The 25,314-nt window shown below is 54.4% G+C and overlaps 12 protein-coding genes across 12 annotated transcripts; 6 read left to right on the plus strand and 6 right to left on the minus strand.

The window, feature by feature from the left end:
- Positions 1 to 43: 43 nt before the first annotated feature.
- CC84DRAFT_1167645 (enolase C-terminal domain-like protein) lies at positions 44 to 2,329 on the minus strand. Its single transcript, XM_018179226.1, has 6 exons — positions 2,139 to 2,329; positions 1,945 to 2,049; positions 1,579 to 1,701; positions 902 to 1,475; positions 611 to 801; positions 44 to 559 (listed from the first exon to the last, which is right to left on the minus strand). Exons 1-6 carry the CDS (start codon positions 2,181 to 2,183, stop codon positions 251 to 253), a joined length of 1,347 nt encoding a protein of 448 aa, XP_018031809.1. The 5' UTR covers positions 2,184 to 2,329; the 3' UTR covers positions 44 to 250.
- Positions 2,330 to 3,111: 782 nt separating this feature from the next.
- CC84DRAFT_1099668 (uncharacterized protein) lies at positions 3,112 to 5,140 on the minus strand (the record flags this gene model as incomplete). The annotated part of the gene is made up of 2 exons (XM_018174836.1): positions 3,112 to 3,201; positions 3,251 to 5,140. The coding sequence occupies 2 exons, from the start codon at positions 5,138 to 5,140 to the stop codon at positions 3,112 to 3,114; spliced, it is 1,980 nt and encodes a 659-aa protein (XP_018031810.1).
- Positions 5,141 to 5,545: 405 nt separating this feature from the next.
- On the plus strand, positions 5,546 to 6,670 carry CC84DRAFT_1167649 (uncharacterized protein). Its single transcript, XM_018179227.1, has one exon. The coding sequence runs from the start codon at positions 5,761 to 5,763 to the stop codon at positions 6,493 to 6,495; it is 735 nt and encodes a 244-aa protein (XP_018031811.1). The 5' UTR covers positions 5,546 to 5,760; the 3' UTR covers positions 6,496 to 6,670.
- Positions 6,671 to 6,741: 71 nt separating this feature from the next.
- Positions 6,742 to 7,750, minus strand: CC84DRAFT_1220951 (uncharacterized protein; the record flags this gene model as incomplete). The annotated part of the gene is made up of 2 exons (XM_018183212.1): positions 6,742 to 7,531; positions 7,584 to 7,750. The coding sequence occupies 2 exons, from the start codon at positions 7,748 to 7,750 to the stop codon at positions 6,742 to 6,744; spliced, it is 957 nt and encodes a 318-aa protein (XP_018031812.1).
- A 522-nt stretch (positions 7,751 to 8,272) lies between these two features.
- On the minus strand, positions 8,273 to 9,985 carry CC84DRAFT_1220952 (Phosphoglucose isomerase; the record flags this gene model as incomplete). The annotated part of the gene is made up of 2 exons (XM_018183213.1): positions 8,273 to 9,428; positions 9,486 to 9,985. The coding sequence occupies 2 exons, from the start codon at positions 9,983 to 9,985 to the stop codon at positions 8,273 to 8,275; spliced, it is 1,656 nt and encodes a 551-aa protein (XP_018031813.1).
- A 391-nt stretch (positions 9,986 to 10,376) lies between these two features.
- On the minus strand, positions 10,377 to 13,155 carry CC84DRAFT_194931 (serine/threonine-protein kinase YPK2/YKR2). The gene is made up of 6 exons (XM_018185552.1): positions 12,779 to 13,155; positions 12,590 to 12,730; positions 11,801 to 12,539; positions 11,338 to 11,753; positions 10,926 to 11,290; positions 10,377 to 10,872 (listed from the first exon to the last, which is right to left on the minus strand). Exons 1-6 carry the CDS (start codon positions 12,798 to 12,800, stop codon positions 10,675 to 10,677), a joined length of 1,881 nt encoding a protein of 626 aa, XP_018031814.1. The 5' UTR covers positions 12,801 to 13,155; the 3' UTR covers positions 10,377 to 10,674.
- A 356-nt stretch (positions 13,156 to 13,511) lies between these two features.
- On the plus strand, positions 13,512 to 15,126 carry CC84DRAFT_1189777 (transcriptional adaptor 2; the record flags this gene model as incomplete). The annotated part of the gene is made up of 2 exons (XM_018181075.1): positions 13,512 to 13,577; positions 13,690 to 15,126. 2 exons carry the CDS (start codon positions 13,512 to 13,514, stop codon positions 15,124 to 15,126), a joined length of 1,503 nt encoding a protein of 500 aa, XP_018031815.1.
- A 330-nt stretch (positions 15,127 to 15,456) lies between these two features.
- Positions 15,457 to 16,797, plus strand: CC84DRAFT_1127125 (uncharacterized protein; the record flags this gene model as incomplete). Its single annotated transcript, XM_018175764.1, has 1 exon — positions 15,457 to 16,797. A coding segment is annotated over exon 1 (1,218 nt), but the record flags the coding sequence as incomplete, so codon positions are not given.
- A 913-nt stretch (positions 16,798 to 17,710) lies between these two features.
- Positions 17,711 to 18,430, plus strand: CC84DRAFT_1220956 (uncharacterized protein; the record flags this gene model as incomplete). Its single annotated transcript, XM_018183214.1, has 1 exon — positions 17,711 to 18,430. One exon carries the CDS (start codon positions 17,711 to 17,713, stop codon positions 18,428 to 18,430), a length of 720 nt encoding a protein of 239 aa, XP_018031817.1.
- A 724-nt stretch (positions 18,431 to 19,154) lies between these two features.
- Positions 19,155 to 19,556, minus strand: CC84DRAFT_1220957 (ankyrin; the record flags this gene model as incomplete). The annotated part of the gene is made up of 1 exon (XM_018183215.1): positions 19,155 to 19,556. The coding sequence occupies one exon, from the start codon at positions 19,554 to 19,556 to the stop codon at positions 19,155 to 19,157; it is 402 nt and encodes a 133-aa protein (XP_018031818.1).
- Positions 19,557 to 20,754: 1,198 nt separating this feature from the next.
- CC84DRAFT_1198677 (uncharacterized protein) lies at positions 20,755 to 21,857 on the plus strand (the record flags this gene model as incomplete). The annotated part of the gene is made up of 3 exons (XM_018181581.1): positions 20,755 to 20,769; positions 21,273 to 21,533; positions 21,564 to 21,857. 3 exons carry the CDS (start codon positions 20,755 to 20,757, stop codon positions 21,855 to 21,857), a joined length of 570 nt encoding a protein of 189 aa, XP_018031819.1.
- Positions 21,858 to 22,727: 870 nt separating this feature from the next.
- Positions 22,728 to 25,278, plus strand: CC84DRAFT_1220958 (HET-domain-containing protein; the record flags this gene model as incomplete). Its single annotated transcript, XM_018183216.1, has 2 exons — positions 22,728 to 24,304; positions 24,356 to 25,278. Coding segments are annotated over 2 exons (2,500 nt in total), but the record flags the coding sequence as incomplete, so codon positions are not given.
- Positions 25,279 to 25,314: the final 36 nt, after the last annotated feature.

A 25,314-nucleotide genomic window follows, 5' to 3' on the forward strand; every position in this document is an offset into this window, starting at 1 on the left:
ATGGCCCTCATTCGCATGCACCTTCCAATGTTCCATCTAAAGCACCCAGTCCCAGCCTTTCCTCTGTGCCATCCTCTGCGCCTTCTCAACCACAACCGCATCGCCCTGGGCGTGTACAATGGATTATGGGCTCTGAAAGTTAGTCGGCGCGAGGTCTACTCTAGAGATTAGCTTGCACGAATAAACCTCTTTGTCGAATGGATTTCATTTGTTGTGTCTCCAGCTCCGTTGCTTTGAACGTGATATTGCTCTATATCCTCTCGCCTTCCAAAATTGGTCTCGCCTCTTCGCTCTTCCACCAGCTCACACCCTCCTTTCCGGGGTACGAAAACCTGTCCATGCTCTCGGGCTTCATCTCAACACTGTAACCGGGGCTCATAGGCGTGACATAGTGGCCCTCCTTGATCTCTGAAGGGTGGTGGAAGTGCTCGTGCAGGTGGTCCACATACTCGAGGACGGACTTCTTACCCGAGACGCAGATGTAGTCAATGGTTGACAGATGCTGAGTGTACTCGGGAAGACCAACACCACCGCTGTGGGGTACGATGGGGACATTGAACTGGGCATACTTAGATGTTTTCTCAGCGAGGGATGTGTTTGGAATGCTTACTTTCGCGGCCATCAACAAGACGGCAATGACCTCGTTCACACCGCCAAGGCGGCACGCATCGATCTGACATACGTCGATGGCGCCTGCGGCGAGGAACTGCTTGAACATGACGCGGTTCTGGCACATCTCGCCCGTTGCCACACCGATGCCGTACGGCTTCAAGGCTTCCCTGACGGCCTTGTGTCCGAGCACTGTGCTCCCGTTAGCTCGCTTCTTGCTTGTTCGTCGGTCTTTTCACCGCGCCCTCAACTGGGCTGCTGCTCCCCAAGGAGAAAATTAAATCCAACATACCATCATCCGGGCTCGTCGGCTCCTCAATGAACCACGGCTTGAACTCGGCCAACTGCTTCATGTACTCGATGGCCTCAGGCACGCTCCACACCTGATTTGCATCCACCATCAACACATTACCCTTGTCGAACCCAATCACCTCCCTCGCAATGCTCAGCCTCGTCCGGTCTTCCGCGACATCACTCCCGACCTTGAGCTTGAAATGACGGTACCCCTTATCCAGCGTCTCCTTCAGCAGCGCCTTCATCTTGTCCTGGCCGTAGCCAAGCCAGCCCGCCGAGGTCGTGTACGCAGGGACGGCCTTGCTTTCGAGGGCTTCCTGGAGGCGGGAGGCTTTGCCGTCTTCGGCTTTGGTGAGGATCTCGAGGGCCTCTTCCGGGGTGAGGGCATCGGTGATGTAGCGGAAGTCGATGAGCTTGACAATTTCCGAGGGCGTCATGTCGGCGACGATGCGCCAGACGGGCTTGTTCAGCGTCTTGGCCCACAGGTCCCAGATGGCGTTTACGACGGCGCCGAGAGCGAGGTGGATGACACCTTTTTCAGGGCCGATCCAGCGGAGCTGGGAGTCGTTGACCTAATTTTGCTTTAGCATGTTGTGGATTGTGAGAGGCGGAAAGGGGAGGGATTCGGAGGAAGGGCATGGGAATCGGCAGGACAAGTGGGAAGGGAATACGGACCAGATGGCGCCACGTCTTGCCCCAGTTCTCGACGAGGGACTCGAGTGTGCGGCCTTTTATGCGGTCGGCGAGGTGCTCGATGGCGGCGCAGACAATCTCGTTGCCGCGGCCGATTGTGAAGGTCTGATTTCTGCGTCAGCGACAATGTGACCAAAAACCCTATCAAGCATTGCCAACCAGAAAATCCTTGGCTGAAAGAAAGCAAGAGAGCGGAATGATAGTAGTATGGCATCACCCTCCCAAAACGTCCACTACCCAACGCTCCCATACGCTCCGCGCGCCGCCGACCCCACCAGTTCTCCCAATGCCATTGACAGCCAGGTCTTTTTTCACCGAAACACCGCAGAAAGGAAGGTAGTTACTCACCATGCCATGCCCCTGGAACTCCGCATCCGTCTTCAGAATAGCGTATGCTGCGGAGTAGTCGCCGGCCGCATTCATCGCATCCGAGCCCGTCTTGTCGAGGGAAGTCTGCACGCATTGATCAGCCTCATGTCTCCCGCATATCGGGAGGCGATTGGACTTGAATTGGAAGAAGGGAGGGAAGGGTGGAAACTCACCGGAAACCGCACATCGCGCGTCTCAACGCCTGTGATGGTAACCATGATGACCGTCTAGGAATATTTTCTGCTCTGCTGCAAAGAAGAGAAAGTATGAATCAAGCAGTCACTCAGCGGACAGCAGAGGCCTTCGCAAGAAGTAAAATGTCTCACGGAGAAATTCAATTGCCTACACCACGCCTATATAGCTCGAGCCGTCGCCCAAGGGCCGAGGGGCACCCCTCAACGCGGTGCGCGTCCAGACGCCGCACCCCCGCACGCGGGCGCCTATAGGTGGAGAAACAGATTCCGTTGGGGGAGAGGTGGGCTGCTCGGCAAGCGCAGGGCCGATGTGCGGCTGAACTTCCAGCTTCGGACACTATTCGTGGAGCTAGGCCCACGGGGGCGCCTCCGCACGTGAGCATGTGGTGGGGGTTGTGAAAGCCGGGGAGCCGCAAAGCTTGGTTCTATGGTGCCTACCTTCGATCTAGATCTCGACTTTGAGTCAGAGCGTGGGACGCATGGGAGCGAGGTGCTGTTGCGCGCGGCCGGCTGTTGATTGATCACGCACCCGTGGTCAGGACGAGCACTACGAGCACATGATACATACCACATCAAGCACGCTCTTTGGGTCCAAGGGAAGTGCGCACAGGGACACTGACAGTTAGTATATCTTGTAGAAAGTAAAACACACCTAGTGCCGCGGTACCCATAACCATCCAAGCCCACAAATTGGCTAGCACGCTACTATACACTCTGGCGGAGCAGAAGATCCAGAGAAGCTGCACCCGATCAATATCTCCTTGAAAAGAACGCCCTTTCGCCATACTCACTGCTCTTGGCGGTCTGAACATTATGCAGCTTGAAGCAAAATGGCTCACGAAGAAGCCGCGGACTACTGTCCTGGTGCTGTACTTGCATGGAACGATGACCTAGGCAGTCGTGAAAACATGTCCCGCTCCTCTCAAACACGCAAAGATGGAGCACTCAGCGCTTATTTGATACCCCGCTTCTCCGTCTCGCTGTAGTAAATGACCATACGCCAGAGCTTCTTGACCAGGCTTTCGGCTTCGTCCTCGAGAACCTGAGTAATGTCAGTGAGCATGTGCAAATAGAGCAGCAGAGTTACTAACCGGTTCGAGGTTCTCCACCAAAGCTTGAGCACCATTGTGGCTCCGCAGATGCTCCACAATGGTATCGACAATCATGTCTTCCTGAACACCAAGCAGGTCAAGCACCTTGTTGCCAGCCCACCTCTTAATATCATCGTCAATGTTCTTATCAGGCAGATGTTCCCAAGAAACTGGCCATTTCCAAAGGCCATCCTTGTCGGCCGGAATATCGCGGGCAAGCTGTTTCTGTGCCTCCTCGACCTCTTCTTGAGTAAGGTTGGCACGGACTGCTGCGTCGAAATTGATCGGGATGAGCTTGCGTTTCGTGGTGTCGGCCGGGTCGGCAGTCTCCTCGTCTTCGAGCAAGTTCTCGACATCGGCAGCCGTACGACGAGGTGCGGCCTTCTGGTCAAGCTTCTTTGCAGCAGCGCCGAGGGAGATCTTAAAGCTGCCCTGTTGCTCGCGAGTTGTCCGGGTACGCATCATCTCTTCGGCTTGTGCGTCGAGGAAAGCATTAGCCTGGTCGCGCGCATCGGCCTTCTGCTTCTGCCTCGTCGCCATCTCGCTATTTTCAATGTCTCGATCAATATCATCTTCCCGCTCCTCCCGCTCACGATACCTCTGTCGTTCTCGCATGTAGGCGCCATGATCACGATAGAAGAGTTCGTGCTTGCGTGCCTCTTCTTCATCGTCATCAAAGTTTTTAAGATAGGCACCCATTGCCTCGCGAGCCTTCTGTTCTTCGGCCTCCTTGTTCTTTAAGGCATTATGTGTCCGCTCAAGGGCCGAGGTCTGTTGGGTTTCTCGCTTGAGCCAGCTTCTAAGTTCCCGCTCATATTCTCTATCAAGTTCGGCATTTTTCTTCTTCTTGCGGCGCTCTTCAAGCTCGGAGTCACTGGCGGAATCATCGTCATCTTCGCGTTTGATGAAGCCGCCGTTGATCATCGCTTCGCCGTTGATGAACTTCATGTTGCCCTGGTAGTCTCGGGGGAACTGCGAGCCCTTGGGCCCGCTGGGTGCGCCCTGAACACCCCTATCAGCACGCGGTCCGACGGGGACTCCATTGGCGCCTCCGGCCACGCTACTTCGTCCTCCGCTTTCTTCTTCCTCTTTGCGTAGTCGCTCCAAATCGCGCTGGTTTGAGCGATCACGGAAAGCAGCAATCTCAGCTGCCACGGTCTCACGCATCTCAGCGGGGATATCCGAAAGATCATCCTCGCCGCTGGCTGCGATGTCAATCTGGACAATATCAGGATTGTCCTCGTTCTTGATATCCAACATCATAGCATCCTCGGCGTCTGCCTGTGGAGTATCCGGCGGGTTGAACAGCTGCGTCAGCACTTGATCAAGGGCTTCCTTCGCAGAGTCTAGTCGGAACTGCATTTGTTCTTCGTCCTCGTTCTTGGTCCAATCTTCGGCGTACTTGATTGAAGCATCGTCAATCACGATCTGCAACTTGGTTGTCTCGACCTCGTTGCGATCCTTCTTTTCACCGGGAGTCTGTCGCTTCGTGGGAACCTGAACATCTTGGAAGAGCTCCGTCGCAGTGCGCAAGCTCTGAGCATCCCCGTATTCAGCGAAACCAAATGTCTGGACCTTGTCGTTCGCATCCTTTGCGCGCGTGAACCTAGTGAAAGCTCCAGCCGTTTCCAAGATCCTCTCGATGCCAGCATCGCCGAGCGCAGGAGGAATGTTGCCGACGAAAATGGTGCGCGCAATCTCCTCGCGCGTGGGAGGATGTAGAGGCCTCGCGTCTTCGCGCCTGCCGTCTCGGTCGTCCATGCCCAATCCGCGTCGTGCGAGCGGAGTCCCGCCATCGCGCCGGCCGGCAAGGCTGTCTAGGTTGCCGCCGCGTTGCGATCCTGATGTGCCGAGGCGGATGACAGGCGCACTAAAGTTGATGTTCGGCATTCCCGCGGGCGGCTGGAAGTTGGGGGGCAGCGGGCGCGGTCCGCCGAGTTGAGGAGGGCCATTGAACTGGACGCCAGGTGGTGCTACACCGGGAGGTGCTGCGGCTGCGCCAGGAGGACCTGCAATACATTGTCAGCTACAATCATTTGCACGGGGTCGCGTGTTCGCGCATCTCATACGTACCCATTCCAGGAGGCGGAGCCATGCCTGGAGGGGCTCCATAGCCCGGAGGGCGGTTGTAGCCTGTCACTCAGGTTAACATTTGTCGAGTCGCAACATGCGGACACCTTACCACCGTAATTGTTATACATCTCGATTTGGCGTTCCCAAGTGGACTCTCGCAACTCCAGGTCCAGTCGATCTAAAGAGTGTATCAGTGAGTGTCCAGGCAGGCGCGCGGCGGGTAAAAAGGTACGAGGGTGTGAAATCTGTAAACGGGAAGAAGCAAGCTCCACCCGCACCAATGCCAAGCGCGACCCGGCCGAGGAAATGCCGACCGAATTTGGAGACTCGCGACGAAACATGTCCATCACCATCCGTCCTTCCAGCTTCCCAATTGCGGGCCAACCATGATTTCTTTCCTTTCTTAGCATTCATAATACACCACAGAATCATTCACAATGAGCTCCCGCTCCCTCGGCGAGCTCCTGCTCCGCCCAACCTCGCTCTTGCGCCTCTCCTGTGCCCAAATCCTCCCACGGGTAGCACCATCATGGACCGCACATCGCACAATATCGACCTCGAGAACACCCCAAGCCGCACAGCCCCGGGCCAAAGAAGACCTATCCTTTGACGGCCCGGCTCAGCCCGACGTCCCCGCGAGCGCAGAACGCACCAGCGAAGCCATCGACAGCCTCTTCAGCTCCATGCCCGGGCGCGCCTTCGCCCGCCAGTCCCCGGCGGCATATACACGCACCTCGCAAGAGGAGGCCGCGCGCAAGGCCTTCGGCAGCAACTTCAGCAACGCGCGGTCTGGCTCCGCATTCCAGCGGCGCACCGCAGGGCTCGACTTCGACAGCATGAGCATGGACGGCCTGCCGCTCAACCTGCCGAACCAAGCCCCGGCTGTGCCCCTCGAGCCCGAAAAGCAGGTGTATCCCCGGCTGAACCCGGCGTTTGGCCGGACGGTTGACTTGAGGCCTGAGGCTGGACGTGACCTGGTGAGAGGAATCACCATGTTGAGCAGTTTAGTGTCGAGGAACAAGATTCGCCACGATATGATGAAGCAGAGGTTCCACGAGCGACCTGGGCTGAAGCGGAAGAGGCTGAAGAGTGAGCGGTGGAGGACGCTGTTCAAGAAAGGGTTCCAGGAGGTGACGGGGCGTGTGAGCGAGTTGACCAGGAAGGGGTGGTAAATTGGATACCATGGAGACGATGGTTGTGCTACGGTCGATTCCTGTCACGTAAAAGTAGGGTCGGCGTGCATTCTGTACAATTACTGATGTATTGTTGTGGTTACTGTCCGGCATATAGAAAGGTGAACACCTCGATTGTACAAAATTCACCTACATTCTCAATCCCGCGTATGTACACTGCGTTGAATGCTATGCACCCATGCCGCTTATCATCCCACAACTACCTGGCGCTCCCAGAACTTCACCCTAATCAATTCTCTTCCCATTCCCCGTCCCGATTCCATACCCGTATCCACCATATCCATTTCCCCTCCCATTCGCAACCGGGAGTCCATATCCACCGCCCCTACCTACGCCCATGCGGTCTCCTGCATATCTCTTCAGCCTCCTCGGCAGCTCCACGCCCCTAAAGTACGCCACACAAATAGCCGCACTCGCCCCCGCGCTCAACAAGCAGTACAAAAATGTGCTCTTGTACAAGTGTCCGCCGTACCCGCTCCAACCAGGCGGCAGCGTGGTAGACGGATACCACCTTACGCTGAAGTGCAGACTCAAGCTATCCCCAATCGTGACCCTCGCGTTCCGCGTATGGCTAGCGATGCTATATGCAGTCGCTGCATCAATAGTCCCCGGGTCCTCGCTCTTGGGCTTCGCGTGCACGAGCAAATTCAAGTCGTTTCCGACATGCAAGTGGCTCAGCTGGAGTGTCCCGCTCAGCGCAACAACCAGCGGGGTATACAAGCTTGACTGACTCCCCAGCGCACCCTCCTGCGTGGTTTCATCCACTTCTCGGAAGTCCTTTTCTAGCACGGAGGGCGGCAGCGGTTTCGACGGGATGCGGCAGCTCAGCGGCGCGTCGTTGTGAATGTAGAATTCGAGGAGGTGGAAGAAGGGGTCGGAGATGAAATCCAGCGTGCAGTTGAGCGACTGCTCGACGCCGAAGAAGAGCTCGAGGGGTCGCCCAGTCTCGTTGCACGTCGGGAAGGGGACATATTGGAGTTGGCCTGAGGCGTCGGTTATGTGTTCGCCTGTTTCGCTGGGGGTTTGTCAGTCTCGTGCTGTGGAGTCCTAGTGTTTACGCGACGTACACTGTCCTGTTCAGGCAGCTGACAGGAATTGGCTCTCCGAGATTATATCCTCTGCCCTCGGTGGCACCTTTCAGGGGTTCTTGCCCGGAGACCGCGTGCGCCAGGGAGATCCAGAACGAGTAGACGGCGAGAACGGCGAGCCACAATGAGTAGATCGTGCGCGACATGGTATGTACAAAACGCTGGAATCAGACCTGTGTACAGTAGAAGAGCACGCCACGCACTTCCGGAGTGAGCGTGCGGGGCAATGCCTGGTGTTGACTGCGATCTGTCAACTCGGACCTAGATAATTCAAAACGCACGGACCCAGGACTTCCGTCTCAACTCCGCAACGCTGTCTCTCGCGACAAGGTGAACACTGGAGATACAGTAACAGCTAAAAGACATAAAGATGTATAATAGCATGAGTTACCCTAGGTTCTACTACTACTTTCTCTGCTCTTAAAGCTATTAGCTTATAGCTTAGTTCCTGTCTTTTTGTTATCGTGAGAGGCTGTTCAGAAGCTAGATACTCCATATATCACACTTGTTCTAGGCCGTCTATTTATACTTTCAGATTTCAGATTGCTCGCTCGAGCTTGAATCTATAAAGCCTGCCAGATGCTCGCCAGTAATTTCCCCAGTTCGTATTTCGTCATGATCGTTACCGGATCGTCGTTTCTACTGCTTCAGAGCGCCTCCTTCTTGCCCTACAAAGATGCCTTGCTCTTGAAGGCATTGATGAGGCCGCTGGTGCTAGCGTCGTGCGCCGTAGACTCGCTCTTGTCATCGAGCTCAGTCAGGATCTTCTTGGCCAGCGACTTGCCGAGTTCGACGCCCCACTGGTCGAAACTGTTGATGTTCCAAATGGCACCCTCGGTGAAAGTGAGGTGCTCATAGTAGACGATGAGCGCACCGAGAGTTGCTGGCGTAATCTTATCGGCAAGGATAGAGGTCGTAGGTCGGTTGCCCAAGAAGGTCTTGTGGGGCACGAGGTTGTCGGCAGCGCCCTCGGTCTTAACTTCTTCAGGGGTCTTGCCAACCATCAGAGCTTCAGCCTGAGCGAAGAAGTTGGAAGCCAGCATCTTCTGATGCTTGTTGTTGTCCACAGGGTTGTGGCTTTGAGCAGCCAAGATGAAATCCGTCGGGATGAGCTTGGTGCCCTGGTGGAGCAGCTGGTAGAAGGAGTGCTGAGCGTTCGTGGCAGGCTCGCCGAAGAGGATTGGACCGGTAGTGTACTTGACGTAATCGCCGCTGCGAGTAATAGCCTTGCCGTTCGACTCCATGGAGAGTTGCTGGAGGTAGGCCGGGAATCTGTGTAGGTACTGGTCGAAGGGAGATACGAGGTGAGTTTGCGCGCCGAAGAAGTCAGAGTACCAGACGCTCAACAGACCGCCGATCACTGGAATGTTCTTCTCAAGTGGCGTAGTTCTGAAGTGGTTGTCCATGGCGTGGGCACCAGCAAGGAACTGGTGGAAGTTCTCGTAGCCAATGTAGAGGGCAACGCTCAGACCGATGGCACTCCATACACTGTAGCGTCCACCGACCCAGTCGGAGAAACCGAACATGTTCTTCTTGTCGATACCGAACTTGGTTACCTCAGCCTCGTTCGTGGAGAGGGCAACGAAGTGCTTGGCAATGTCCTCCTGTTTTGCGCTCTTGAGGAACCAGTCCTTCGCGGTGTTGGCGTTGGTAACGGTCTCGGCGGTTGTAAAGGTCTTGGATGCGATGAGGAAGAGAGTGGTCTCAGGGTCGGACTCCCTGAGGGCCTCGGCGATGTGTGTACCATCAATGTTGGAAACAAAGTGGAGGGTGAGGCTTCGGTCGCCATATGGCTTCAAAGCTTCAGAGACCATGACTGGGCCGCTGAGAATAGTCAGTTGCTTGAGTGCGATGAACCACGATTGTGGTTGAAACACTCACAGATCGGAGCCACCGATACCAACGTTGATGATGGTCTTAATCTTCTTGCCGGTGTATCCCTTCCACTCGCCGCTGCGAACCTGCTCGGTGAACTCCTTCATGTGCTCGAGCACCTCGTTGACGCCCTCGACAACGCTCTCGCCATCGACCTTGATGGGCTGGTTGGAGACATTGCGGAGCGCAACGTGCAGTACAGCGCGATTCTCGGTGAAGTTAACCTTGTCGCCGGAGAACATGTCATCGCGCAGCTTCTCGAGGCCAGCCTCCTTTGCGAGCTCGACAAGCAGCTTCAGCGTCTCGTCCGTGATGAAGTTCTTCGAGAAGTCGAAGAGTGTCTCGGAGTTGTCGACATCGTTCTTGAAGGTGAAGGAGAACTTCTCGAATCGCTTAGGGTCCTTCTTGAAGTACTCCTTTAGGACAATGTCCTTTCCAAGCTTTGAGTGGTGGTCTTGGAGGGCATTCCAAGCCGAGAGATCCGACGCCTGGGAGAAGCCGGGCATTGTGTGTTTCGGGCTTGTTTTTGTTGTGGTACAGGACTGCGGGGTGCTCTTAGTGACGCTCAACAAAACGCGACGAAGGATTGGGATCGGCGCAGAGTTGACGATTAACACAGCAATTGGGCAACTTACAGCTATTTAATCAATGGTCGGAGGAGTGGGGTGCGTGTGTGTAATTCCGCGGTCAGGTGTAGGTAAAAGAATGTGAAGCAGTCGGCGCGCCGGATACTGGTGGGGTTAGAAGGCGGCACCGGGCGTCATAAGGAGGGGCAAGAGCAGGGGTCAAGCTTTTGGCGTTGCTAGAATTGGATGCTGGACACATCACGCAAGCGACGTAATCTGGTCAGTAAGCATTGCTGCCAATTGCAAAGGCCCTCAGCATACACGTAGTGTGGTGTCCAAGATGTGTAAGTGATTCTGAATTGCCTCTCGGCGTGTGTTGCTGTCTGCTGCGCCTGACTCATGATGCCGTTCCACGCCCACGCCTCCCCACGCTTGCTAAGTCTCAAATGGTCCGGGCCAAACATCTGCTCGGGTGTTTGCAAGGCGAGGTTCTCAGCCACGGTGAGTTGGACTGGTACTCGCTAAGCGAAATTTATGATGCGTACTGCCGAAGGCCAATAATCACCCAACGCCCTTGTCTAGATCGTTCCGTGCTTAAGCATCCACAAACTCTCCCTCCTTGCAGAACTCTATCGTGCCGCATCCTCAAACGAGGGATCTTTGACCGATCCACCCGCGTCACCAAGACCGGCAACGGGACGGTTGTATGACCAACCAGCAAACTGCTGCTGCATGGTCTGTGAAAGCATTGGTCCATCCACATAGGAGTCGGTAGGCGCTTCGCGGGTGAACTCAACATCAAAGTTGTCCGTGTCCTTCGCATCAGCCTGTGTTATGTCAGCAGGAATGCAGGGTCAATATCGTGTGGGAGTTGACTTACTACATTGGGCTTGAAGCTGGGCTCGTACTTCCTCTCCAAAAGTTTCCGCCAGTCTATGCTATGGAAAAAGTAGTGTGCCTTGATCTCTGCAGCACCCTTGGCTCCCAGACGTTTTTCGGCGTTGCGATCGAGGAGACGAGTTAGCAAGTCTCGCGCAGCCGGTGGCACGATCTCTGGTCCGGGGAAGTGCAGAGGCTCTGTGAGGATCTTGCGGTACATGTCGTTGGTGTTCTCGTCGTAGAACGGTGGGAGACCTGTCAACATCTCGTACAAGAGAACACCAAGTGTCCACCAATCGACAGTCTTCGTGTAGCCTGCTCCAGTGAGAAGCTCAGGAGCAAGATACTCGGGAGTTCCACAGAATGCTAGGAGAGATTAGTTGAAGTTGAAAACCTGGGCGCTGTGTGCTTACTGTTTGTCCGGTCTTCATCCTTCATGTCGAGCTTGCAAAGACCGAAATCACACAACGCGATGTGACCAGTGTAATCCAGAAGGATGTTCTCGGGCTTCAAGTCTCGGTAAATGACATTGAAACCGTGCAAGCATTCCAAGGCGCACAGAAGTTCTGCTGCGTAGAATCGAGCACGATTAATGTCGAAACGCTGTTCCTTCTGTAGGTGGTGGAAGAGCTCGCCTCCGTTCACGAATGCGAGAACAAAGTACAGCTTCTCAGGCGACTGGAAAGAGAATTTGAGTGGCACGATGAACGGGTTGTTGATCTGGGCAAGAACGGAACGCTCTGCTAAGGTGTGCGCGACTTCGGAGCGGGAAATGATGTGCGCCTTGCGGATGGTCTTGAGGGCATAGATTCGATGCGTGTCCTTTTTCCTGCAAGCTGTTAGCATGTGCGAAGTCTACGGTGTGTCAATACATACATGACCTGCATGACCTTGCCGAAACTACCTTTACCAACGACCTTGAGCAAGTCAAAGTCATCGATAGAGAGCTTATCTTTTAGGGTTTCTACAAAGTTCACGCCAACTTTCATGGAACCAGTGCCAAATTGAAGCTCCAACCACTCAGCACCGATTTGACCCGTGCCAGTCTCCTTCTTCGCAGCCGCGTCAGCAGCTTGTGACTCTTCAAACCTCGGACGGACCTGGCACTTCCCGATGAAGATGTCGTCGGCTCGGCCTGCGTTTGGCGGTGCGGAGGGGTTGCGAATGTATAGGGATACGCTCATATCTGTAGTTCGAGACACATCGAACTTGTACTGCGTGTTTCCTCCCGCCCACAGCGGGTTTTCAGGAGTTCCTGAAACCGCATTGATGAAGACCTGCTGCTTATCGAAATCGACTAGTGCGTAGGGTAGGTATTTGGATGAGTAGCGTCCATGGATGGTGGGGACCGCGTTGATGCTGCCAGCAGCGGACTGCGGTCTATTCGAGCTGTACGAGCCGGCGACTTGATTCCGTGATGACGAACCAGGACGCATAGACCCGGCCACTGAGAAACCGCCGCCTTGCGATAGCGAACCCTGATGGTGTCCGCCGCCCTGGAAATGCTGCTCTGCGCCGGGCGGGAGCGAGAAGCCCTTGCCCTCATGGAGGGTAACTATCAAGATACCAGGGCGGAGAGGCGGTGGAGGAGGGGTCGCATTTGCTTCGGAGGCGGCTGGGCTTGGTCAGCAGTGTTGGCAAGCAGGAAGGCTCGCAGCTACGCACCGATGCCATTGGGGTCTTTTGAGTCTGACAGCGCAGTGCTGCTCGTGGCCTTGGGCGTCTGCTCGCCGCCAACAATGGTAGATGTGGAGGACGAGCGACTAAAGGTGTTGGCGAGCGGCGCAAGGTGGGTCTCCTTGAGTTCTGCGCATGGTTAGAGAAGGACTGCAGCATCCGGGCGGGCGGACGCACTCTTGGTTAGTTTCCAGCTCATGGTTGCGGCGGCGGGCTGGTTCGCTGCTCAGATGCCGGTGTTGGAGAGGGAAGAGGGTCCTCGGAGAGAGGGACAAGGTACGCAAGAGGCGGGGGGCAGACGGTCGGTCGGTTGTGAGGTGCGTTCGAAAATATGGGGTCACGGGGTGCAGCAGCGTTGGCGGGTGCCGAGAGTTATGTTGCGTGTGTGCAGTGGCGAAGGCCGACTCCTTTTCACAGCGAACGCGGTCCTCGAATGTGTTTGGGGAGGGCAGTGGGGATCAATCTCCAGCGTCTCAGGCTCGCGCCAAGCGGCGGCTGTCTGTCTCTCCCTCAGCAACGCACAGGCTCGCGGCTGGTCCCTCGACGCAGCTAGCCGTTTGACAGCACCTCGTGAGTCGTGAAGCGGCGCCGACGCCTCTCATCGGAGCCTGTAGCGATTCCGTGACGCCAAAGCCTGTCTATCGCGACCCAGCCGCCCGCCCGCGCCGCCACCCCGACCCAGAGTTACATCGCCAGCTTGCGACAGCACGCCCGCCACTGCGACGTCATATCCACTCACCACGCTGCATTCACCTGGCCGAGCCGCAGTGCTGAGCTGTTTTGCGTACCCGCAAACGCGTTGAAACATACACAGCCACGCCCTCCGCCGGGCTCCAGCCGGCCGCCCAGCGTGGCAACTGCACCCGCTCCCTCGCTGCTTGGCCCACGCGCAAGCTGCTAAACAGCTGATATGGGCCTGATCAAGAAGAAGACCGCGTCGCGGGGCACCGAAGGCGGAGTCAAGTACGTGTGCGACGTGTGCTCATCGGACATAACATCGACGGTAAGCCCCCGGGCTGCAGGCGCATACTACACCAGATGCCCGCTTGGACAGAGATCACATAAAAGTATAGCATTGACTCTCACAGGTGCGCATACGCTGCGCCAGCGATGTCTGCCACGAGTACGACCTCTGCGTACCCTGCTTCTCTGACGCCAAGTTCTCCCGCGATCACGACCCGAAGACACATTCATACCAAGTAATTGAACAGCACTCAATACCAATATTTACCGAAGATTGGGGTGCGGATGAGGAACTAGCCCTCCTCGAAGGGGCAGAAACATACGGCCTAGGGTCATGGGCCGACATAGCAGATCACATTGGCGGGTTCAGATCCAAGGACGAAGTACGCGACCACTACGTAAACACATACATCAATAGCTCCAAGTTCCCCTTGCCAGAGAGAGCCAGTCCAGAGAACACGGAGCTCAGCGACCGGATACCGCGAGACGTGTTCCAAGCCAACAAAAAGAGGAGGATAGAACAGAGGAAGGAAGACGCACAGAATGCGCCGCCCGCCACGCCGAAGCAGAAACCAACTGCCAGTGTACCGGCATGTCACGAGGTGCAGGGATACATGCCTGGTCGGTTGGAATTCGAGACGGAGTACTTCAACGAGGCAGAAGAAGCCGTGCAGCACATGCAGTTCGAACCCGGGGATGGCGTCAACCCTCGGACAGGCGAAATCGAGCCAGAGATGGAACTTAAAATGACCATCATGGAGATCTACAACTCCAAGCTGGACTCACGAGTCGAGCGCAAGAAGGTCATCTTTGAACATAAGCTCCTGGAATACCGGAAGAATGCCGCTGCCGACAAAAAGCGAACGAAAGAAGAAAGGGATCTTCTTAACAAAGCGAAGCCTTTCGCCCGAATGATGAAGCACGACGACTTTGAAAAGTTCTGCGATGGGCTCATATACGAGCACAGCTTGCGGCAGGCCATATCACAACTGCAGGACTGGAGGAACCACCAGATCACAGATCTCAAACAGGGCGAGAAATATGAGCAAGAGAAACAGCAACGGCAGTCCCGTGCACCTCCGTTGGGCCAATTTGATCGCCTCGCGTCAAACCGAATGAGCAAGCCTACGCCTCCTTTTGAGACACCTTCAGCGACATCAGCACTCACGGCATCTGAACTGCCTCTTCACCTACGCCAGAAGAACGGTCTTTCGACGCCCCCTCCGGACCAGCCAAACGGAACCAACGGCGTGCTAACACCGCAGCATTCGAAGACTAAGTTCGTACCGAAGGCTCTCCCTAACACGGTGCCATTGAAGTTTGGGAAGGAAGTAGCATCGGATCTGCAGCTCCTCACGCCGGAAGAGACAGAACTCTGTCGGCTTCTTCGCATCTTACCAAAACCTTACTTTGTGATCAAAGAGAACTTGATCCGAGAGGCGATGAAACAGGGTGGTTCGCTTAAGAAACGGACTGCCATCGAGATCGCCAAGATTGACGAACGAAAAACGAAGCAAATATTTGACTTCTTCGTACACAGTGGGTGGATCGCACGGGCGTAGCGGTTAGGAACATGGTTGTAAGCATAGCATGGCGTTCGGTTCACTACTGCGGCGGCGTATTTCCGATACCTGGATAGCTGTCGGGATGTGCTGGGCGTGGGATTACTTGACAGACATGTTTCAATGGACGTTGGTACTGTTGTTACGTCGCAAGCGATTGACCGCCATTTGAGATCCGGTCCTAGCGTTTTGGTTGCACGTGATTGGTCGTTTGGCGTCGCCGGGGCAAGCGCAACGCAAACAAACGCCATCACCTCCCAACATTTCCCACAGAAGCCTCTCACCCCCAACGCCAGCATGCAGCTCTAAATCTGCGCCGGCTGCCGCTGTGTCGCTCGAGCCCGCTGTGTTGACCCCCGACTCCGTAGGGCCCTTGCTGCCCTTTCGCGGGCAGCGCTACAAGGACTCTTTCTACCAAATCGCATCGCAAACAGCACCCTACAACAGCGCAACATGCCCGGTCTCTTCTCCCCATCCCCGCACCAGCGGTGCCACTCGCGACCACGCCTGTACGAGCCGGTTCCCCGATTTCCGACCGCCTCTTCTGAAACCTCCGGTCTCCAGGTGACCGACGACGACCACGCGACCAGAAAGCGCTCGCGCTACGACGAAATCCCCCTGCAAAGCAGTGCCTTCACCTTCACCGCCAATCCACAACACAACAGTCCCTGGTCGTACTCGCAAAGTTACTCTCGCTCCTCGCTCAGGAGTCCTCCGCCGTTGGCAAACGACCGATACGAGTTGGCTGGAGGGGTGGAGGTTACGGACCGGTTCGCTAGGCAAAACGGGAACTTGGACGACTACTTCCACCTCGAGAAACAGCGCGAGATGTGGTCAACGCCTACAAGTCCCCACTACGGCATACCTCCGCACCTCCAGCCTGATGAGCGCCCAGTCACACCACCCAGCGCGAAGCCACGGATGCTGAATCAGCTGATGAACATCGTGGGTGGTGTAGCCGGCAAGCTGTATCAGTTCTGCTCCGTGCCGTTTCGCGGATTTCAAGCTGGAGGGGGTCAGGCATATTCGTTCGACAATGAAGAAGTGGCGGCAAAACTGGGGTTACACGAGGATGACACCAGCTTGCCGAACGGTACCATCCAGCAGATTGCACCGACGAACTGCCGGGACAACGACTACGGCGTCGAGTCAATAGACTCGGTGAGAGAGGAGCGACCGGGAGCAAAGAGGCAGCGCACGGCCGAGAGCTGGGTCGTCGTGAACAATCAAGGGGATATGGTGTCGCAGCCTTCCACCCCACGTATAGCTGCGCGAAGAGTGCCAAGTCATACCAGGTCACCTTCGCAAATCCCTCGGCCTGTTTCCAGGGTGAACATGGCAACGCCTGCGCACAAGCGGCCATCGTTGATTCCGGTCTCTCGGCGCTCGACGATGGACAGGACCTCGTTTTACGGCTCCGCGAGCACCAACCCTCAGTCGCCAGGCCATGTGCGATCATACAGCCGCCAAAGCTACGGTTCACCGGTCTTATCCAACGACAAGTCATCTAAGAAGAAGAGTCCGTTACCCCCAGAGAGCCAGCGACTTGTCAACAAGTTGCGACGAGAAGAGGTTGAAGACGACGCTCGTATGCGAAGGATGAGTTCTCAGATGAGCGCCATGCTTCGGGAAGCTCGTGAGGCCCTGGGCAGCAAGTTCGAAATTGAAGACGAATACATGGACGAGGACGAGGACGATGACGACGTGAATGACAGCTTTCACGCAAACCGCATGCCTCTATTCCCCAGGTAGGGAATCGATCGCTCCAAACCCGCGTGTTGCATGCTTGCCACGCGTGGACTGAATGTTCTCAGTTCTCTCTGATTCGAGGCGGTAGCTCCAGGTGGGGGGCATTTTGAAGCTTGCGATCAGCTCCGTAACATCCATGTAACAGCATACGGCCGACTTTTCTTATGCGACTCTGGTCTTTCTCAGCCATACGGCGTTGCTTGTTTGCCGGCGTTTGCACACTTATACCCTTTGCCACGGCGGCGGAATATCCTTTGTAGTTCATACACATGTGTCTCAGCCATGTTTGGCGCCGCGAAATGAAGATTGACTTTTGCATCACACTTGGCACACCTGTTTGGACAGCGCAACGTGAGCATTGCATAAGACTTCAATTTCTTGGTTGTTCTTATCGATAAAGGGGTTATGGATGGGGAAATTGAACGCATGACGAATGCGGGGCATCCGATGCAGCGGCACCCAATGTTTGTCACCGCGCGCGATGCCTCCACCACTTACACGCCCTCATGCAAAGCCTCGCTGGGCCTGCGGACGTGCGTAACCATGCAGGCTCTCCTCGGACTCGGGGCTGACCCAAACCCATGGCTGGTACCTGCTCGGCGCAGGCGTGCCCGACGCGCGACAGTTAATAACGAAGGCGTCGCCCTGTCAGAACCTCAGTTGCCCTGCTCCCGCCACTCTAGCGTCTAGCTCGGTGTGCCTGCTGTCTCAACCACATCCATTGCGACACTGCCCACCGTAATAATCACCTTACAAGCGCAACCACAGCTTTAGATCCACTACGCACAGCTTGTACGACCCCGCCAACCCGCCGTCCCTCACACAACACACCACAATGTCAACCCTTCTCGACGTCCGCCCGCCCGACCCCGAGCCCCTCCCTCTCTACTCCAGAACTGACCCCGACACCGCCTCCATCCGCTCAGCAGCTCCCTCCTACGTCTCCGACACACCTACCTACCGCTCCTACCGCACGCCGATGTCGTTGCTCCCGCCTTTATCCCCGGGCCAAGAGACCATTGGGCTCCCCGCGCCCCGCGTGTACGCGCCGGGTTTCGCCCCCGAGCTGAGGAATCGCGCTGGGGGGAGTAACTCGGACTTTAATATCACGCGGACGGTCAACGCGAAGGTGTGCAGCGCAGTTGCGCGGCGGCGGACGGATCAGGCGCGGAGGGAGGTCGAGGGCATGCTGAATTCGCTGTCGGCCGTACCTCCGCCTTCGCCCTCTCCATCCATGGACCCCAGCACCCCGCGGTCATCCTCCTCCCCGTCTTCCCCGGACTCTGCTGCGTACCCCGTGCAAATCGCGCCCCTCTCCCCCCTCGAGGATCCGGACCTGGTTGGCGCGGAAGCAGCGGGTCGTGCAAGGCGGTCGAGGGTGTACAGGGAGATGTGCGCAAGGGAGGATGAGACGAGGGGGCATGAGAGCCGGAGCTGGGACTTCATGGTCGGCCAGATGAGTGATTGGGATGAGAGGAGGAATAGCTGGAATAGCTTCAAGTCGAATATTCCGAGTAGGGGCAAGAGGGGGCGGAGGTTTGGGTGGAGGTCGTAGGAGGGCGTGAAGGGAGGGAATGCGGATGGTCGTAATAATTTTAGGATGAAGAGGGCGAGAGGGCTGGGATTTAGTTATGCTGTTGGAGATCTGGTGGGTGTTTTGGGTTCAATAGGCGTTGCGCTGGGCTTGTTATATGCTGTCATATGGTTATTCCTTCTGAGCAATGGAGCTTCGCCGGTTTGTATGACTACGCATGTCTTCTTACGGCTTGTAATGGGTGGCTATCTGTTTGGGTTTGGCTAGTTACGTTTTGCAATCAGCAGTTTCTGCGTCCTGGGAAAGGCTTTGGAAACCTTTATCGCGGTACTAGATGTTTTGGGTTCGCGATGCAAGATCTGGGGGGCATATGGATATCTGAGTTATCGTGGCATGGCGTAGCGCCCGTCACAGCATAGTTCTGATAATAGGATAAATCCAATGTCATGTCTTCTATGGGTGCGAACAAGCTGACTCTTGTGCCAATTGTATTTCAGAGAGAGGCCGCTCAAGGGATAGCTGATAATAATTACAATGAAAATCAGCACAGTACACTCCCTATGCAGATGTAGGCTCACTGACTCATCCATACTCTTTACGCCTCGAGGTATGTTGCTAGACACAGCCCCAGCTGGCGATTGGCTTTCCAAATTGTTGGCTCTCGCACTTGGATCTAGGCCACACCAATCAATAGACGTGTCGAATAGCTTCCAATTCAGATACTTCCAGCATGTAACCCTGCAGCTCAATATTCAGTCTGACCAAAAAACTTGATGACATCTTTCCTGGACTCTCCATTGTACCCCACTTTCCTCCCTGCGAGAGTCAAAGCATTCGTACCTTCCATATCCTGTGCCGTCATAGCAGTCCCATGAGCAACCAGCAGACGCATCAGTCCCAAGTTCAAGTTTGCAGCTGCCAGCAAGAATGGAGTCTTGCCATCCCAAGTTGTGACATTGACGTCAGCTCCATGCTTGCATAGGAGCTGAACTGATTTCTCCTGAGCCGCCCGATTCACATGGTAGGGCTTCTCGTCACAGGCGTACAGCAGTTCCGTTGTTGACTCGAGCTTCGTGCTGTCGAGTTGAGCGCCAGCTTCGAGCAGGTAGCTCACGGTCGCGTCGTTGTATCTCGCAGCAGCTAACATGATTGGCGTATCGCCTGCGTGAGTCTGGTTGATCTTCGACGCGGGTGATTCTGCTAAGAGCTTCCGTAAGATTGCCACAGAGCCTGCCGAACTTGCGCGATGTAAAAGCGGTGCTCCTACTGATACAGTTCGCGGCAGGCTAGCTCCGTGTTCCAATAATATGCAAACAGCATCCGCATGACCTTCTTTCACCGCCACTTCCAAAGGCTCACGCGGTAATTCCTCCGGCTGCAAACGATGATCCCGACGGGGAAACTCAAGAGGAGCACCGCAAGTATCGAGTAATGCCGTGATAGTGTCACAATGGCCGTGGTAGCAAGCAATGATTAGGGCATAATAAATCTCTTTTCTTGTCAACAGACTTTCGTCCGAACACAGGCTGAGGACACATTCTTGCCGATCATGCTCGACTGCAAATTTTAAAATTGAGTAGACGGGATGCTCAGGGTCCGTCATCCGGGCTTTTTGGAACCAGCCAGCGTCAAGGTAAGAATTGATCAACTCCACGAATCCCACCTTTGCGGCAAGACGCATCGCGGAGAACTCCAAACTTTCGAGCTCCTCAGGACTGCAACCGCTAGCATCTCCTGAAGTTTCTCTACCGAAAATGCGTTGAGTGTGGCGCATACAGATGAAAGCACCTTATGCCCTAATGGCACGTCGAGTCGATCAACACAACGGTAGTATGTTGTAGTCAGGTCTTTCGGTAAGTCATTCAGTGCTCTTTGTATAGCCTCGTCATCTTTTCATGCCCATATGGCATCTATTTGAAGGCTGACCCACAAAATCCTAATCTCGTTCAGTACTCAGGTCCCATAGGAAGTGTCACGATGCAGAGATGTGCCTACATATTATGGACTTTCTCGTTCAATTCCTCGCTTATCGTGCTTAGAAGAAGTGAGCTCGATGTCAGTGGGCCATCAACATCACATTTGTCTTCCATCGGATGAACGTCTGGATATCCTTGCGAGATTCCTCGTCTGACAGATGGATAGCGGGTCGCTTTGACGAAGCTGAGTCCATAGACTCCTCTCGTCCCGATAGCAATATATGCAAGTCCAGAATTCGGGTTGTATCTCGCAAAACCCGACGTAACCTCCCTCCCTACGGTTAGAACATCCCACCACGCAGAACCACAAAATCCTTCAAGCAGCACCACTCTGCGACCCACCATCCTATCAGGTCCAAACCAATCGGTATGTATACTTCAGTTGTAGGAAATTCTATCGCCAAGATTAGATAGTAATATTATAGCAAGTTTGCTCATGCTTTCAGCACTCTGTCTGCAGTGCTGGAAGCTGCGACGAGGATGCACCCTGATAAGGTCCTAACGTGCCAAGCGAATTGGCTGCGCATAACCCGCGCCGCACACCGGCTTCAGGGAAGTCAAATATTATTCACTCAATGCCATCGAGTCATCCTTTCACTATCAATCCTAGCGTGAAGCAAACACTATTGCCTATAGCTAGACCTTACATAAGAAGCCATGAAACGCTAGAGATTCTGGGGTTTTGTCTCACTAATAACATCATCTTATGTCGTTTGCCCTCTCACATATCCCATAAGTTACAATCCTATGATGTCGGGCCCTTCGCACCGTTGAAGACAGCATACCGTGATTAGGTTAAATGACTCAATCGTAGAGGCATAGATATAGTCAGCAAAGAGCACTTCACTTATCTGTACAGTCCTGCTAGGGACAGGGTGCTGACGAAGAGGAATATCAGGTCTGGGTGGGCTGCGACCGGCCTATACCCTTTCAATCCAGATAGAGTGTTGAAAGATATCCCGAAACCTCTAGGTGAGATTGCCATACCAGGAAACACCATTGCGAGCACTGGTATCCTGGACGCAATGCTTCAGATGCCTATGATACCAGTCACACCGGTAATAGCGGAAGCACTTACATCACTGCACGATATAATTAAGCAAGACAGCAATGTACCTGACGAGACGAGGAGGCGCATACAGAAACTCGTAAATGCTGCCTAGATATCGTTTACCGAGCGAACCCTCCTAAAAGCCTACAACCAATTTCTCTTTAAAATTAATAGCGAAGCCAAGACTCGTCGATCAATTAGATTAGTCGTGTTAGGAAAGGCGAAGGTGATGAGCTTCGAGGATCTTGAAGAGGCGAGAATAAAGCGTGCTGCCAAGGACGAAGCTGCCGCCAGGAAAAGGCGGCGAGGTCCTAAGCGCAAGGGTCCTCGGCTAGAGGCAGAAGGGGGTCTGCCAGTGTCTGAGAGCAAAGTGATGCGGGTAGACGAAGCGCTAGCGGCAACTAACGCTGCAAGGCCGTAGAAGGCCCCAGTGGCGCGGATGTATTGACGGAGGGACCAGAACATGATATCAATAGATGTGGAGGGAGGGTGAGCTTGAGACAGCCTCGGGTGGGCTGGAGCCTGTCATTGAACAGCCTTTATGAGACAGAGCCGCTCGATGTCATAGCTGCGGCAGAGGAGAAGAGCCTTCCCTTATACCAGCGTAATTGTTGACGCTATCATGATGTTGCACTTGCTGTCGTAACTATTGATGTACTCATTGTCACCCCACCGCTACTGTACACCTCATCGTCTTTCGCGAAAACTGTTCAGATGAGACACGTATACTTGTGGCGCGCCGGATGCGCTGCGAAATTCATTTGTCACATAGAGATGGTGGCCGTTATTGTCGCGCCGCGTGCTGACACCCAAGTTGCGAGTTTTGGGGCGAGGGCGTTGCATAGATGCCTTCCTCACAAATGCCGTAGAAATTGTGGCCGGGGGCGAACCTTGCGTTTACACTTACTAACTATAGTACTCACTTCAATAATGTATCACGTTCAAAGGCGAGCAGTGCCTCCTTAGTTGCGGTCGTGGCTAAGGACTGCTTGCTTCGCGCGATCATGATCTGTCAACCCTGCCTCAGCCTCGCCACGGCAGGCTGCAGCCCCCGCTCTCAGTGTTCGAGTGACAGCCAACTTAGGTACCACCTTTCTACACCACAACTTGTCACTATTCTGTCCATTTCTCGAACTCAGTTAATCGCTTCCTGCTTCCACTTGCACTCACGGAACTCGATACTTCGAATACTCAGTGTCACCGAACCGCTGTGTGCGATCGATGCGTGTAGCCTTCCTCGATGCTGCGAAATCCCTTCCATCGCTCGTTATGAAGACATACCCACGACGCTATGCGACTACTATATACTACAAGCGATGGTAGGCTTAATTGGACCAAGAACCATATCAGCAACAAGGAGGTTCCTAACTATGCGATCCTCTCGCACACCTGGAAAGACGAACACGAAGTGACTTTCGACGATTTAAAGAGCATTGACAACGCGAAAGAAAGAGATAGTCAGCGCAATGAAGGATATCGGAAGCTTCGCTTCTGCGCACAGCAGGCTGAACAGGATGGTCTGAACTACTTCTGGGTCGACACCTGCTGTATCGACAAGTCAAACAGCGCTGAGCTTCAGGAAGCGATCAACTCCATGTTCCGCTGGTACCAGAACGCAGGAAGATGTTACGTCTACCTTTCGGACGTCGAGCAGGACACTCTGGATGGAGATGGCGAGTCGGCCTTTAAGCAGAGTAGGTGGTTCTCCCGAGGCTGGACGCTCCAGGAACTCCTAGCTCCAAAATCGGTCGAGTTCTTCTCTAGGAAAGGAAGGCGACTGGGTGACAAGGAGTCACTTAGGCACGTCATTCATGAGATCACAAAAATACCCGTTAAAGCTCTCCAAGGAAGCCGCTTATCCGAGTTCACCATATCTGAGCGTCTCTCTTGGGCGGAAAAGCGCCAGACGACGCGCGAAGAAGACGGCGCATACTGCCTTTTAGGCATTTTCGACTGTCACTTGCCGCTGATCTACGGCGAAGGCAAAGAGAAGGCGTTGAAGCGACTAAAGAAGGAGATAGAAGAGACTTCTGAGGAGATAGCAGGCGCTTCTGCGAAAAACACGAAGAGCCGCAGCCGAGGCCAAGAAGAGAGGCTTGGCAAGATCTGCAGCTGGCTGTCGGCGCCTGACCCATCCACAAACTACCACAAAGCGCATAGGCAGCGGCAGGCTGAGACTGGACTCTGGCTGGTAGAGGGCGAGCAATTTGCGAGATGGAAGGCGAATGCAGCATCGCGGCTCTGGCTGTATGGGATCCCCGGATGTGGAAAGACGATCTTGAGCTCTACCATCATCAAGGATTTACTGCAGCACTGCGGTGATGACACCAGTATGGTGACTGCATACTTCTACTTCGACTTCAACGATGCACAGAAACAAGATCCAGAGCTGATGATCCGCTCGTTGCTCTGCCAGCTCCTGCAGCGTACAGTCGCAATACCTAGAGGTATTGACGCATTGTTTACATCCTGCAAGAATGGACAAAGATATCCATCAATACATGCGTTACTAGAAGTAGTACGGCTAACGCTACAGGAGTTTACGCAGGTCTATATTGTTCTTGATGCTCTCGACGAATGTACACAGCGCTCAGAACTGATAGACATGCTTGAAATAGTGGCTGGGTGGCAGCTTGATAATGCGCATTTGCTCATGACTAGCCGCAAAGAGCGGAATATTGAGAGCTCTTTAGAAACCTTTATCATGCAAGAGGACATTGTCTGTCTTCAGATGGACGTCGTGGACAAGGACATACAACGATACGTTCAACAAAGGCTATCTAACGATAAGGGTCTGGCAAAGTGGAACAAAGACGATGCTATTAGGCAAGAGATTGAGGGTGTACTAATGCACGGAGCTCGCGGGATGTATGTATATTTATTTAAATTTCTATAGGGCATAGGCTGACGTTAGTATAGGTTCCGATGGGCTGTGTGTCAGCTTGACACATTGGGGAAGTGTCGTAATCGAGCAATGCTGCGCAAGTCACTCACTACTTTGCCAAAAACACTGGACCAGACGTATGACCGCATTCTCTCTACTATAAGCGAAGAAGACTCTGAATACGCAATACGCATCTTGCGGTGGCTAACGTTCTCTGCGCGGCCACTGTCCGTTGAAGAGGTTGCTGAAGTCGTTGCCATTGACGTAACGCGCGACCCGGCGTTTGACCGCGATGAAATGCTAGAGGATGCGATGGATGTGCTAAGCATATGCTCCAGTCTAGTTACTGTGACCACAAATAAGGCAGAAGGAAGACTAAGGTCTACGCAACAGATCGTCGCTCTAGCACACTACTCTGTCCAGGAGTATCTTGTTTCAGACCGGATCAAGCACGGCCAGGTAAAGCAGTACAGCATGCAAGAGGTTGAATGCCACGACACTATATCTAGAGGTTGCTTGAAGTATCTTCTACAGTTTCGCCAACCAGGAATTCTTTCACAGGGAACCCTTAACAACTATGGGCTCGCAAGATACTCCGCCGAATTCTGGAGCAGACATGTTCAGAGGTCAGGGAAGGAGAAAGAAGGAATAAGTGAGATTGCGGTGGATCTGCTATCGAACGAAAATCCTGCCTATCTCGCCTGGATGCAGTTATTCAATCCAGATGTAGCTTGGCGAGACCCAGACTTTAACGTCACTTTAAAAGGCAGAGCCACTCCCCTTTACTACATAGCGCTTATCGGACTTAATAATATTGCAAGAATGCTAATCGAAAAGGGTTCCGACGTTAACGCGCAGGGCGGAGAGTACGGCAACGCACTGCAGGCAGCTTCATACGGAGGCTACGAGCAGATAGTCAAGATGCTGCTCGACAACAAGGCCGACATCAACGCGGAGGGTGGACTCTACGGCAACGCACTGCAGGCAGCTTCAT

This window comes from Paraphaeosphaeria sporulosa, assembly GCF_001642045.1.
Source record: "Paraphaeosphaeria sporulosa strain AP3s5-JAC2a unplaced genomic scaffold CC84scaffold_10, whole genome shotgun sequence".
NCBI classification, from domain to species: Eukaryota; Fungi; Ascomycota; class Dothideomycetes; order Pleosporales; family Didymosphaeriaceae; genus Paraphaeosphaeria; species Paraphaeosphaeria sporulosa.